Source organism: Penaeus vannamei, chromosome 8 (genome assembly GCF_042767895.1).
Source record: "Penaeus vannamei isolate JL-2024 chromosome 8, ASM4276789v1, whole genome shotgun sequence".
NCBI lineage: Eukaryota > Metazoa > Arthropoda > Malacostraca > Decapoda > Penaeidae > Penaeus > Penaeus vannamei.
Genome location: NC_091556.1, coordinates 18617424 through 18629923, shown reverse-complemented (window position 1 = coordinate 18629923; position 12500 = coordinate 18617424). Strand labels below are relative to the sequence as shown.

Here is a 12500-nt window from a genome sequence, read left to right as displayed (position 1 = left end):
GCGGCACGGCAGCTCCTCGGCAGGCAGCTCCGGCACGGTAGCTCCTCGGCAGGCAGCTCCTCCGGCACGGCAGCTCCTCGTCAGGCAGCTCCTCCGGCACGGCAGCTCCTCGGCAGGCAGCTCCTCCGGCACGGCGGCTCCTCGGCAGGCAGCTCCTCTGGCACGGCAGCTCCTCCGGCACGGCAGCTCTTCCGGCACGGCAGCTCCTCGGCAGGCAGCTCCTACGGCACGGAAGCTCCTCCGACAGGCAGCTCCTCCGGCACGGCAGCTCCTCGGCAGACAACTCCTGCGGCACGGCAGCTCCTCGACAGGAAGCTCCTCCGGTACGGCAGCTCCTCGGCAGGCAGCTCCTCCGGCACGGCAGCTCTTCGGCAGGCAGCTCCTCCGGCACGGCAGCTCCTCGGCACGGCAGCTCCTCGGCAGGCAGCTCCTCCGGCACGGCGGCTCCTCGGCAGGCAGCTCCTCTGGCACGGCAGCTCCTCCGGCACGGCAGCTCCTCGGCAGGTAGCTCCTCCGGCACGGCAGCTCCTCGGCAGACAACTCCTGCGGCACGGCAGCTCCTCGACAGGAAGCTCCTCCGGTACGGCAGCTCCTCGGCAGGCAGCTCCTCCGGCACGGCAGCTCCTCCGGCACGGCAGCTCTTCGGCAGGCAGCTCCTCCGGCACGGCAGCTCCTCGGCAGGCAGCTCCTCGGCACGGCAGCTCCTCGGCAGGCAGCTCCTCCGGCACGGCAGCTCCTCGGCAGGCAGCTCCTCCGGCACGGCAGCTCCTCCGACAGGCAGCTTCTCCGGCACGGCAGCTCCTCCGGCACGGAGGTTCCTCGGCAGCAACTCGTCCGGCACGGCAGCTACTCGGCAGGTAGCTCCTCGGCAGGCAGCTCCTCCGGCACGGCAGGCAGCTCCTCCGGCAGGCAGCTCCGGCACGCCCTCGGCAGGAAGCTTCTCCGGCACGGCAGCTCCTCCGGCACGGCAGCTCCTTAGCAGGCAGTTCCTCCGACACGGCAGCTCCTCGGCAGGCAGCTCCTCGGGCACGGCAGCTCCTCCGGCATGGCAGCTCCTCCGGCAGGCATCTCCTCGGCAGGCAGCTCCTCCAGCACGTCGGTTCCTAAGCAGGCAGCTCCTCCGGCACGGCGGCTCCTCAGCAGGTAGCTCCTCGGCAGGCAGCTCGTCCGGCACGGCAGCTCCTCGGCAGGCAGCTCCTCAGCAGGCAGCTCCACCGGTACGGCGGCTCCTCGGCAGGCAGCTCCTCCGGCACGGAAGCTCCTCGGCAGGCAGCTCCTCCGGCACGGCAGCTCCTCGGCAGGCAGCTCCTCCGGCACGGTAGCTCCTCGGCAGGCAGCTCCTCCGGCACGGCGGCTCCTCGGCAGGCAGCTCCTCTGGCACGGCAGCTCCTCCGGCACGGCAGCTCCTCGGCAGGCAGCTCCTACGGCACGGAAGCTCCTCCGACAGGCAGCTCCTCCGGCACGGCAGCTCCTCGGCAGACAACTCCTGCGGCACGGCAGCTCCTCGACAGGAAGCTCCTCCGGTACGGCAGCTCCTCGGCAGGCAGCTCCTCGGGCACGGCAGCTCTTCGGTAGGCAGCTCCTCCGGCACGGCAGCTCCTCGGCAGGCAGCTCCTCGGCACGGCAGCTCCTCGGCAGGCAGCTCCTCCGGCACGGCGGCTCCTCGGCAGGCAGCTCCTCCGGCACGGCAGCTCCTCAGCAGGCAACTCTTCCGGCACGGCAGCTCCTCCGGCACGGAAGCTCCTCCGGCAGGCAGCTCCTGCGGCACGGCAGCTCCTCGGCAGGCAGCTCCGGCACGGTAGCTCCTCGGCAGGCAGCTCCTCCGGCACGGCAACTCCTCGTCAGGCAGCTCCTCCGGCACGGCAGCTCCTCGGCAGGCAGCTCCTCCGGCACGGCAGCTCCTCGGCAGGCAGCTCCTCCGGCACGGCGGCTCCTCGTCAGGCAGCTCCTCTGGCACGGCAGCTCCTCCGGCACGGCAGCTCCTCGGCAGGCAGCTCCTCCGGCACGGCAGCTCCTCGGCAGACAACTCCTGCGGCACGGCAGCTCCTCGACAGGAAGCTCCTCCGGTACGGCAGCTCCTCGGCAGGCAGCTCCTCCGGCACGGCAGCTCCTCGGTAGGCAGCTCCTCCGGCACGGCAGCTCTTCGGCAGGCAGCTCCTCCGGCACGGCAGCTCCTCGGCAGGCAGCTCCTCGGCACGGCAGCTCCTCGGCAGGCAGCTCCTCCGGCACGGCAGCTCCTCGGCAGGCAGCTCCTCCGGCACGGCAGCTCCTCAGCAGGCAACTCTTCCGGAACGGCAGCTCCTCCGGCACGGCAGCTCCTCCGGCACGGAAGCTCCTCCGGCAGCCAGCTCCTGCGGCACGGCAGCTCCTCGGCAGGCAGCTCCTCTGGCACGGCAGGCAGCTCCTCCGGCAGGCAGCTCCGGCACGCCCTCGGCAGGAAGCTTCTCCGGCACGGCAGCTCCTCCGGCACGGCAGCTCCTTAGCAGGCAGTTTCTCCGACACGGCAGCTCCTCGGCAGGCAGCTCCTCCGGCATGGCAGCTCCTCCGGCAGGCAGCTCCTCCAGCACGTCGGTTCCTAAGCAGGCAGCTCCTCCGGCACGGCGGCTCCTCAGCAGGTAGCTCCTCGGCAGGCAGCTCGTCCGGCACGGCAGCTCCTCGGCAGGCAGCTCCTCCGGCACGGCAGCTCCTCGGCAGGCAGCTCCTCCGGCACGGAAGCTCCTCGGCAGGCAGCTCCTCCGGCACGGCAGCTCCTCGGCAGGCAGCTCCTCGGCAGGCAGCTCCTCCGGCACGGCGGCTCCTCGGCAGGCAGCTCCTCTGGCACGGCAGCTACTCCGGCACGGCAGCTCTTCCGGCACGGCAGCTCCTCAGCAGGCAGCTCCTACGGCACGGAAGCTCCTCCGACAGGCAGCTCCTCCGGCACGGCAGCTCCTCGGCAGACAACTCCTGCGGCACGGCAGCTCCTCGACAGGAAGCTCCTCCGGTACGTCAGCTCCTCGGCAGGCAGCTCCTCGGCAGGCAGCTCCTCCGGCACGGCAGCTCTTCGGCAGGCAGCTCCTCCGGCACGGCAGCCCCTCGGCAGGCAGCTCCTCGGCAGGCAGCTCCTCCGGCACGGCGGCTCCTCGGCAGGCAGCTCCTCCGGCACGGCAGCTCCTCAGCAGGCAACTCTTGCGGCACGGCAGCTCCTCCGGCACGGCAGCTCCTCCGGCAGGCAGCTCCTGCGGCACGGCAGCTCCTCGGCAGGCAGCTCCGGCACGGTAGCTCCTCGGCAGGCAGCTCCTCCGGCACGGCAGCTCCTCGTCAGGCAGCTCCTCCGGCACGGCAGCTCCTCGGCAGGCAGCTCCTCCGGTACGGCAGCTCCTCCGGCACGGCGGCTCCTCGGCAGGCAGCTCCTCTGGCACGGCAGCTCCTCCGGCACGGCAGCTCCTCGGCAGGCAGCTCCTCCGGCACGGCAGCTTCTCGGCAGACAACTCCTGCGGCACGGCAGCTCCTCGACAGGAAGCTCCTCCGGTACGGCAGCTCCTCGGCAGGCAGCTCCTCCGGCACGGCAGCTCCTCGGTAGGCAGCTCTTCGGCAGGCAGCTCCTCGGTAGGCAGCTTTTCGGCAGGAAGCTCCTCCGGCACGGCAGCTCCTCGGCAGGCAGCTCCTCCGGCAGGCAGCTCCTCGGCACGGCAGCTCCTCGGCAGGCAGCTCCTCCGGCACGGCAGCTCCTCGGCAGGCAGCTCCTCCGGAACGGCAGCTCCTCCGGCACGGCAGCTCCTCCGGCACGGAAGCTCCTCCGGCAGGCAGCTCCTGCGGCACGGCAGCTCCTCGGCAGGCAGCTCCGGCACGGTAGCTCCTCGGCAGGCAGCTCCTCCGGCACGGAAGCTCCTCGTCAGGCAGCTCCTCCGGCACGGCAGCTCCTCGGCAGGCAGTTCCTGCGGCACGGCAGCTCCTCGGCAGGCAGCTCCTCCGGCACGGCAGCTCCTCGGCAGGCAGCTCCTCCGGCACGGCGGCTCCTGCGGCACGGCAGCTCCTCCGGCACGGAAGCTCCTCCGGCACGGAAGCTCCTCCGGCAGGCAGCTCCTGCGGCACGGCAGCTCCTCGGCAGGCAGCTCCGGCACGGTAGCTCCTCGGCAGGCAGCTCCTCCGGCACGGCAGCTCCTCGTCAGGCAGCTCCTCCGGCACGGCAGCTCCTCGGCAGGCAGCTCCTCCGGTACGGCAGCTCCTCCGGCACGGCGGCTCCTCGGCAGGCAGCTCCTCTGGCACGGCAGCTCCTCCGGCACGGCAGCTCCTCGGCAGGCAGCTCCTCCGGCACGGCAGCTTCTCGGCAGACAACTCCTGCGGCACGGCAGCTCCTCGACAGGAAGCTCCTCCGGTACGGCAGCTCCTCGGCAGGCAGCTCCTCCGGCACGGCAGCTCCTCGGTAGGCAGCTCTTCGGCAGGCAGCTCCTCGGTAGGCAGCTTTTCGGCAGGAAGCTCCTCCGGCACGGCAGCTCCTCGGCAGGCAGCTCCTCCGGCAGGCAGCTCCTCGGCACGGCAGCTCCTCGGCAGGCAGCTCCTCCGGCACGGCAGCTCCTCGGCAGGCAGCTCCTCCGGAACGGCAGCTCCTCCGGCACGGCAGCTCCTCCGGCACGGAAGCTCCTCCGGCAGGCAGCTCCTGCGGCACGGCAGCTCCTCGGCAGGCAGCTCCGGCACGGTAGCTCCTCGGCAGGCAGCTCCTCCGGCACGGAAGCTCCTCGTCAGGCAGCTCCTCCGGCACGGCAGCTCCTCGGCAGGCAGCTCCTCCGGCACGGCAGCTCCTCGGCAGGCAGCTCCTCCGGCACGGCAGCTCCTCGGCAGGCAGCTCCTCCGGCACGGCGGCTCCTGCGGCACGGCAGCTCCTCGGCAGGCAGCATCTCCGGCACGGCAGGCAGCTCCTCCGGCACGGCAGGCAGCTCCTCCGGCAGGCAGCTCCGGCACGGCCTCGGCAGGAAGTTTCTACGGCACGGCAGCTCCTCAGCAGGCAGTTCCTCCGACACGGCAGCTCCTCGGCAGGCAGCTCCTCCGGCACGGCAGCTGCTTTGGCACGGCAGCGCCTCGTCAGGCAGCTCCTCCGGCACACACACGAGGCACGGCCTCGGCAGGCAGCACCTCCGGCACGGCCTCGGCAGGCAGCTCCTCCGGCACGGCCTCGGCAGGCAGCTCCTCCGGCACGGCCTCGGCAGGCAGCTCCTCCGGCACGGCCTCGGCAGGCAGCTCCTCCGGCACGGCAGCTCCTCGGCAGGCAGCTCCTCCGGCACGGCAGCTCCTCGGCAGGCAGCTCTTCCGGCACGGAAGCTCCTCCGAAAGGCAGCTCCTCCGGCACGGCAGCTCCTCGGCAGGCAGTTCCTGCGGAACGGCAGCTCCTCGGCAGACAACTCCTGCGGCACGGCAGCTCCTCGACAGGAAGCTCCTCCGGTACGGCAGCTCCTCGGCAGGCAGCTCCTCCGGTACGGCAGCTCCTCGGTAGGCAGCTCTTCCGGCACGGCAGCTCTTCGGCAGGCAGCTCCTCCGGCACGGCAGCTCCTCGGCAGGCAGCTCCTCCGGCACGGCGGCTCCTCGGCAGGCAGCTCCTCCGGCACGGCAGCTCCTCCGGCAGGCAACTCTTCCGGCACGGCAGCTCCTCCGGCAGGCAGCTCCTGCGGCACGGCAGCTCCTCGGCAGGCAGCTCCGGCACGGTAGCTCCTCGGCAGGCAGCTCCTCCGGCACGGCAGCTCCTCGTCAGGCAGCTCCTCCGGCACGGCAGCTCCTCCGGCACGGCGGCTCCTCGGCAGGCAGCTCCTCTGGCACGGCAGCTCCTCCGGCACGGCAGCTCTTCCGGCACGGCAGCTCCTACGGCACGGAAGCTCCTCCGACAGGCAGCTCCTCCGGCACGGCAGCTCCTCGGCAGACAACTCCTGCGGCACGGCAGCTCCTCGACAGGAAGCTCCTCCGGTACGGTAGCTCCTCGGCAGGCAGCTCCTCCGGCACGGCAGCTCCTCGGTAGGCAGCTCCTCCGGCACGTCAGCTCTTCGGCAGGCAGCTCCTCCGGCACGGCAGCTCTTCGGCAGGCAGCTCCTCCGGCAGGCAGCTCCTCGGCACGGCAGCTCCTCGGCAGGCAGCTCCTCCGGCACGGCGGCTCCTCGGCAGGCAGCTCCTCCGGCACGGCAGCTCCTCAGCAGGCAACTCTTCCGGAACGGCAGCTCCTCCGGCACGGAAGCTCCTCCGGCACGGAAGCTCCTGCGGCACGGCAGCTCCTCGGCAGGCAGCTCCGGCACGGTAGCTCCTCGGCAGGCAGCTCCTCCGGCACGGCAGCTCCTCGGCAGGCAGCTCCTCCGGCACGGCAGCTCCTCGGCAGGCAGCTCCTCGGCAGGCAGCTCCTCCGGCACGGCAGCTCCTCGGCAGGCAGCTCCTACGGCACGGAAGCTCCTCCGACAGGCAGCTCCTCCGGCACGGCAGCTCCTCGGCAGGCAGCTCCGGCACGGTAGCTCCTCGGCAGGCAGCTCCTCGTCAGGCAGCTCCTCCGGCACGGCAGCTCCTCGGCAGGCAGCTCCTCCGGCACGGCAGCTCCTCGGCAGGCAGCTCCTCCGGCACGGCAGCTCCTCGGCAGGCAGCTCCTCCGGCACGGCGGCTCCTCGGCAGGCAGCTCCTCCGGCACGGCAGCTCCTTAGCAGGCAACTCTTCCGGCACGGCAGCTCCTCCGGCACGGCAGCTCCTCCGGCAGGCAGCTCCTCGGCAGGCAGCTTCTCCGGCACGGCAGGCAGCTCCTCCGGCACGGCAGGCAGTTCCTCCGGCAGGCAGCTCCGGCACGGCCTCGGCAGGAAGTTTCTACGGCACGACAGCTCCTCAGCAGGCAGTTCCTCCGACACGGCAGCTCCTCGGCAGGCAGCTCCTCCGGCACGGCAGCTCCTCGTCAGGCAGCTCCTCCGGCACACACACGAGGCAGGCAGCTCCTCCGGCACGGCAGCTCCTCGGCAGGCAGCTCCTACGGCACGGAAGCTCCTCCGACAGGCAGCTCCTCCGGCACGGCAGCTCCTCGGCAGGCAGTTCCTGCGGAACGGCAGCTCCTCGGCAGACAACTCCTGCGGCACGGCAGCTCCTCGACAGGAAGCTCCTCCGGTACGGCAGCTCCTCGGCAGGCAGCTCCTCCGGCACGGCAGCTCCTCGGTAGGCAGCTCCTCCGGCACGGCAGCTCTTCGGCAGGCAGCTCCTCCGGCACGGCAGCTCCTCGGCAGGCAGCTCCTCCGGCACGGCGGCTCCTCGGCAGGCAGCTCCTCCGGCACGGCAGCTCCTCCGGCAGGCAACTCTTCCGGCACGGCAGCTCCTCCGGCAGGCAGCTCCTGCGGCACGGCAGCTCCTCGGCAGGCAGCTCCGGCACGGTAGCTCCTCGGCAGGCAGCTCCTCCGGCACGGCAGCTCCTCGTCAGGCAGCTCCTCCGGCACGGCAGCTCCTCCGGCACGGCGGCTCCTCGGCAGGCAGCTCCTCTGGCACGGCAGCTCCTCCGGCACGGCAGCTCTTCCGGCACGGCAGCTCCTACGGCACGGAAGCTCCTCCGACAGGCAGCTCCTCCGGCACGGCAGCTCCTCGGCAGACAACTCCTGCGGCACGGCAGCTCCTCGACAGGAAGCTCCTCCGGTACGGTAGCTCCTCGGCAGGCAGCTCCTCCGGCACGGCAGCTCCTCGGTAGGCAGCTCCTCCGGCACGTCAGCTCCTCGGTAGGCAGCTCCTCCGGCACGTCAGCTCCTCGGCAGGCAGCTCCTCCGGCACGGCAGCTCCTCGGTAGGCAGCTCCTCCGGCACGTCAGCTCTTCGGCAGGCAGCTCCTCCGGCACGGCAGCTCTTCGGCAGGCAGCTCCTCCGGCAGGCAGCTCCTCGGCACGGCAGCTCCTCGGCAGGCAGCTCCTCCGGCACGGCGGCTCCTCGGCAGGCAGCTCCTCCGGCACGTTAGCTCCTCAGCAGGCAACTCTTCCGGAACGGCAGCTCCTCCGGCACGGAAGCTCCTGCGGCACGGCAGCTCCTCGGCAGGCAGCTCCGGCACGGTAGCTCCTCGGCAGGCAGCTCCTCGTCAGGCAGCTCCTCCGGCACGGCAGCTCCTCGGCAGGCAGCTCCTCCGGCACGGCAGCTCCTCGGCAGGCAGCTCCTCCGGCACGGCAGCTCCTCGGCAGGCAGCTCCTCGGCAGGAAGCTCCTCCGGCACGGCGGCTCCTGCGGCACGGCAGCTCCTCGGCAGGCAGCTTCTCCGGCACGGCAGGCAGCTCCTCCGGCAGGCAGCTCCGGCACGGCCTCGGCAGGAAGTTTCTACGGCACGGCAGCTCCTCAGCAGGCAGTTCCTCCGACACGGCAGCTCCTCGGCAGGCAGCTCCTCCGGCACGGCAGCTCCTCGTCAGGCAGCTCCTTTGGCACGGCAGCGCCTCGTCAGGCAGCTCCTCCGGCACACACACGAGGCACGGCCTCGGCAGGCAGCACCTCCGACACGGCCTCGGCAGGCAGCTCCTCCGGCACGGCCTCGGCAGGCAGCTCCTCCGGCACGGCCTCGGCAGGCAGCTCCTCCGGCACGGCCTCGGCAGGCAGCTCCTCCGGCACGGCAGCTCCTCGGCAGGCAGCTCTTCCGGCACGGAAGCTCCTCCGAAAGGCAGCTCCTCCGGCACGGCAGCTCCTCGGCAGGCAGTTCCTGCGGCACGGCAGCTCCTCGGCAGGCAGCTCCATGGATACGGCAGCTCCTCGGGAGGCAACGCCTCCGGCACGGCAGCTCCTCTGGCAGGCAGCTCCTCGGCAGGCAGCTCCTCCGGCACGGCAGCTCCTAGGCAGGCAGCTCTTCCGGCACGGAAGCTCCTCCGAAAGGCAGCTCCTCCGGCACGGCAGCTCCTCGGCAGGCAGTTCCTGCGGAACGGCAGCTCCTCGGCAGACAACTCCTGCGGCACGGCAGCTCCTCGACAGGAAGCTCCTCCGGTACGGCAGCTCCTCGGCAGGCAGCTCCTCCGGCACGGCAGCTCCTCGGTAGGCAGCTCCTCCGGCACGGCAGCTCTTCGGCAGGCAGCTCCTCCGGCACGGCAGCTCCTCGGCAGGCAGCTCCTCCGGCACGGCGGCTCCTCGGCAGGCAGCTCCTCCGGCACGGCAGCTCCTCAGCAGGCAACTCTTCCGGCACGGCAGCTCCTCCGGCACGGAAGCTCCTCCGGCAGGCAGCTCCTGCGGCACGGCAGCTCCTCGGCAGGCAGCTCCGGCACGGTAGCTCCTCGGCAGGCAGCTCCTCCGGCACGGCAGCTCCTCGTCAGGCAGCTCCTCCGGCACGGCAGCTCCTCGGCAGGCAGCTCCTCCGGCACGGCAGCTCCTCGGCAGGCAGCTCCTCCGGCACGGCAGCTCCTCGGCAGGCAGCTCCTCCGGCACGGCAGCTCCTCGGCAGGCAGCTCCTCCGGCACGGCAGCTCCTCGGCAGGCAACTCTTCCGGCACGGAAGCTCCTCCGAAAGGCAGCTCCTCCGGCACGGCAGCTCCTCGGCAGGCAGTTCCTGCGGCACGGCAGCTCCTCGGCAGGCAGCTCCATGGATACGGCAGCTCCTCTGGCAGGCAGCTCCTCCGGCATGGCAGTTCCTCGGCAGGCAGCTCCTCCGGCACGGCAGCTCCTCGGCAGGCAGCTCTTCCGGCACGGAAGCTCCTCCGAAAGGCAGCTCCTCCGGCACGGCAGCTCCTCGGCACGGCAGCTCCTCCGGCACGGCGGCTCCTCCGAAAGGCAGCTCCTCCGGCACGGCAGCTCCTCGGCAGGCAGTTCCTGCGGAACGGCAGCTCCTCGGCAGACAACTCCTGCGGCACGGCAGCTCCTCAGCAGGCAGCTCCACCGGTACGGCAGCTCCTCGGCAGGCAGCTCCTCCGGCACGGCAGCTCCTCGGCAGGCAGCTCCTCCGGCACGGCAGCTCCTCCGGCAGGCAGCTTCTCCGGCACGGCGGCTCCTCGGCAGGCAGCTCCTCCGGCACGGCCTCGGCAGGCAGCTCCTACGGCACGGAAGCTCCTCGTCAGGCAGCTCCTTTGGCACGGCAGCGCCTCGTCAGGCAGCTCCTCCGGCACGGCAGCTCCTCCGGGACGGCAGCTCCTCGTCAGGGAGCTCCTCCGGCACGTCAGCTCCTCGGCAGGAAGCTCCTCCGGCACGGCGGCTCCTCGGCAGGCAGCTCTTGCGGCACGGCAGCCCCTCCGGCACGGCAGGCAGCTCCTCCGGCACGGCAGGCAGCTCCTGCGGCACGGCAGCTCCTCCGGCACGGCAGCTCCTCGTCAGGCAGCTCCTTTGGCACGGCAGCTCCTCGGCAGGCAGCTCCTCCGGCACGGCAGCTCCTCGGCAGGCAGCTCCTCCGGCATGGCCTCGGCAGGCAGCTCCTCCGGCACGGCAGCTCCTCGTCAGGCAGCTCCTTTGGCCTGGCAGCTCCTCGTCAGGCAGCTCCTCCGGCACGGAAGCTCCTCGGCAGGCAGCTCCTCCGGCACGGCGGCTCCTCGGCAGGCAGCTCCTCCGGCACGACAGCTCCTCAGCAGGCAGCTCTTCCGGCACGGCAGCTCCTCGGCAGGCAGCTCCACCGGCACGGCAGCTCCTCGGCAGGCAGCTCCTCCGGCACGGCCTCGGCAGGCAGCTCCTCCGGCACGGAAGCTCCTCGGCAGGCAGCTCCTCCGGCACGGAAGCTCCTCGGCAGGCAGCTCCTCCGGCACGGCAGCTCCTCCGGCACGGCCTCGGCAGGAAGCTCCTCCGGCACGCTAGCTCCTAGGCAGGTAGCTCCTCTGGCACGGCGGCTCCTCGGCAGGCAGCTCCTCCGGCAGGCAGCTCCGGCACGCCCTCGGCAGGAAGCTTCTCCGGCACGGCAGCTCCTCTGGCACGGCAGCTCCGGCACGGCAGCTCCTCGGCAGGCAGCTCCTCCGGCACGGTAGCTCCTCAGCAGGCAGTTCCTCCGACACAGCAGCTCCTCGGGCACAGCAGCTCCTCCGGCATGGCAGCTCCTCCGGCAGGCATCTCCTCGGCAGGCAGCTCCTCCGGCATGGCCTCGGCTGGCAGCTCCTCCGGCACGGCGGCTCCTCAGCAGGCAGCTCCTCCACCACGGCAGCTCTTCGGCAGGCAGCTCCTCCGGCACGGCTTCGGCGGTCAGCTCCTCCGGCATGGCCTCGACAGGCAGCTCCTCCTGGACGGCCTCGGCAGGCAGCTCCTCCGGCACGGCGGCTCCTCAGCATGCAGCTCCTCCGGCACGGCAGCTCCTCGGCAGGCAGCTCGTCCAGCACGGCAGCTCCTCGGCAGGCAGCTCCTCCGGCACGGCAGCTCCTCAGCAGGCAGCTCCTCCGGCACGGCCTCGGCAGTCTGCTCCTCCGGCACGGCAGCTCCTCTGGCAGGCAGCTCCTCAGCAGGCAGCTCCTCCGGCACGGCAGCTCCTCGGCAGGCAGCTCCTCCGGCAGGCAGCTTCTCCGGCACGGCGGCTCCTCGGCAGGCAGCTCCTCAGGCACGGCCTCGGTAGGCAGCTCTTCAGGCACGGAAGCTCCTCCGGCACGGCAGCTCCTCGGCAGGCAGCTCCTCCGGCACGGCAGCTCCTCGGCAGGCAGCTCCTCCGGCACGGCCTCGGCAGGAAGCTCCTCCGGCACGGTAGCTCCTAGGCAGGTAGCTCCTCTGGCACGGCGGCTCCTCGGCAGGCAGCTCCTCAGCAGGCAGCTCTTCCGGCACGGCAGCTCCTCGGTAGGCAGCTTCTCCGGCACGGCAGCTCCTCGGCAGGCAGCTCCTCTCGCACGGCAGCTCCTCCGGCACGGCCTCGGCGCTGCAGCTCCTCCGGGACGGCAGCTTCGGCACGGCCTCGGCAGGAAGCTTCTCTGGCACGGCAGCTCCTCGGCAGGCAACTCCTCCGGCACGACAGCTCCTCAGCAGGCAGCTCTTCCGGCACGGCAGCTCCACCGGCACGGCAGCTCCTCGGCAGGCAGCTCCTCTGGCACGGCCTCGGCAGGAAGCTCCTCCGGCACGCTAGCTCCTAGGCAGGTAGCTCCTCTGGCACGGCGGCTCCTCGGCAGGCAGCTCTTCCGGCACGGCAGCTCCTCGGTAGGCAGCTTCTCCGGCACGGCAGCTCCTCGGCAGGCAGCTCCTCTCGCACGGCAGCTCCTCCGGGACGGCAGCTTCGGCACGGCCTCGGCAGGAAGCTTCTCTGGCACGGCAGCTCCTCCGGCACGGTAGCTCCTCGGCAGGCAGCTCCTCCGGCACGGAAGCTCCTCGGCAGGCAGCTCCTCCGGCACGACAGCTCCTCAGCAGGCAGCTCTTCCGGCACGGCAGCTCCTCGGCAGGCAGCTCCACCGGCACGGCAGCTCCTCCGGCACGGTAGCTCCTCCGGCACGCTAGCTCCTAGGCAGGTAGCTCCTCTGGCACGGCGGCTCCTCGGCAGGCAGCTCCTCAGCAGGCAGCTCTTCCGGCACGGCAGCTCCTCTGTAGGCAGCTTCTCCGGCACGGCAGCTCCTCGGCAGGCAGCTCCTCTCGCACGGCAGCTCCTCCGGCACGGCCTCGGCAGGCAGCTCCTCCGGGACGGCAGC

General features: G+C 72.1%; 2 protein-coding genes across 2 annotated transcripts in view; both read left to right on the top strand.

The window, feature by feature from the left end:
• LOC138862314 (uncharacterized) overlaps positions 1–2118 on the top strand; it is a 2582-nt gene extending 464 nt beyond the window's left edge. Inside the window, exons 2-7 of the mRNA XM_070124034.1 lie at positions 1–37; positions 187–371; positions 494–645; positions 778–1217; positions 1404–1798; positions 1980–2118. The exon at positions 1–37 is cut by the window's left edge and continues 119 nt beyond it. Of these exons, the coding sequence (XP_069980135.1) occupies positions 1–37; positions 187–371; positions 494–645; positions 778–1217; positions 1404–1798; positions 1980–2118 (1348 nt within the window). The remainder of the gene's footprint in view (positions 38–186; positions 372–493; positions 646–777; positions 1218–1403; positions 1799–1979) is intronic.
• A 414-nt stretch (positions 2119–2532) lies between these two features.
• Positions 2533–11449, top strand: LOC138862313 (mucin-19-like). The gene is made up of 19 exons (XM_070124033.1): positions 2533–2615; positions 2759–2980; positions 3421–3555; positions 3737–3935; positions 4268–4402; positions 4552–4717; positions 4808–5057; positions 5211–5670; positions 5810–5979; positions 6084–6237; positions 6324–6460; positions 6576–7143; positions 7490–7659; positions 7871–8014; positions 8141–8971; positions 9029–9199; positions 9364–9633; positions 9732–10563; positions 10751–11449. The coding sequence occupies exons 1-19, from the start codon at positions 2533–2535 to the stop codon at positions 11447–11449; spliced, it is 5796 nt and encodes a 1931-aa protein (XP_069980134.1).
• The last annotated feature ends 1051 nt before the right edge of the window (positions 11450–12500 follow it).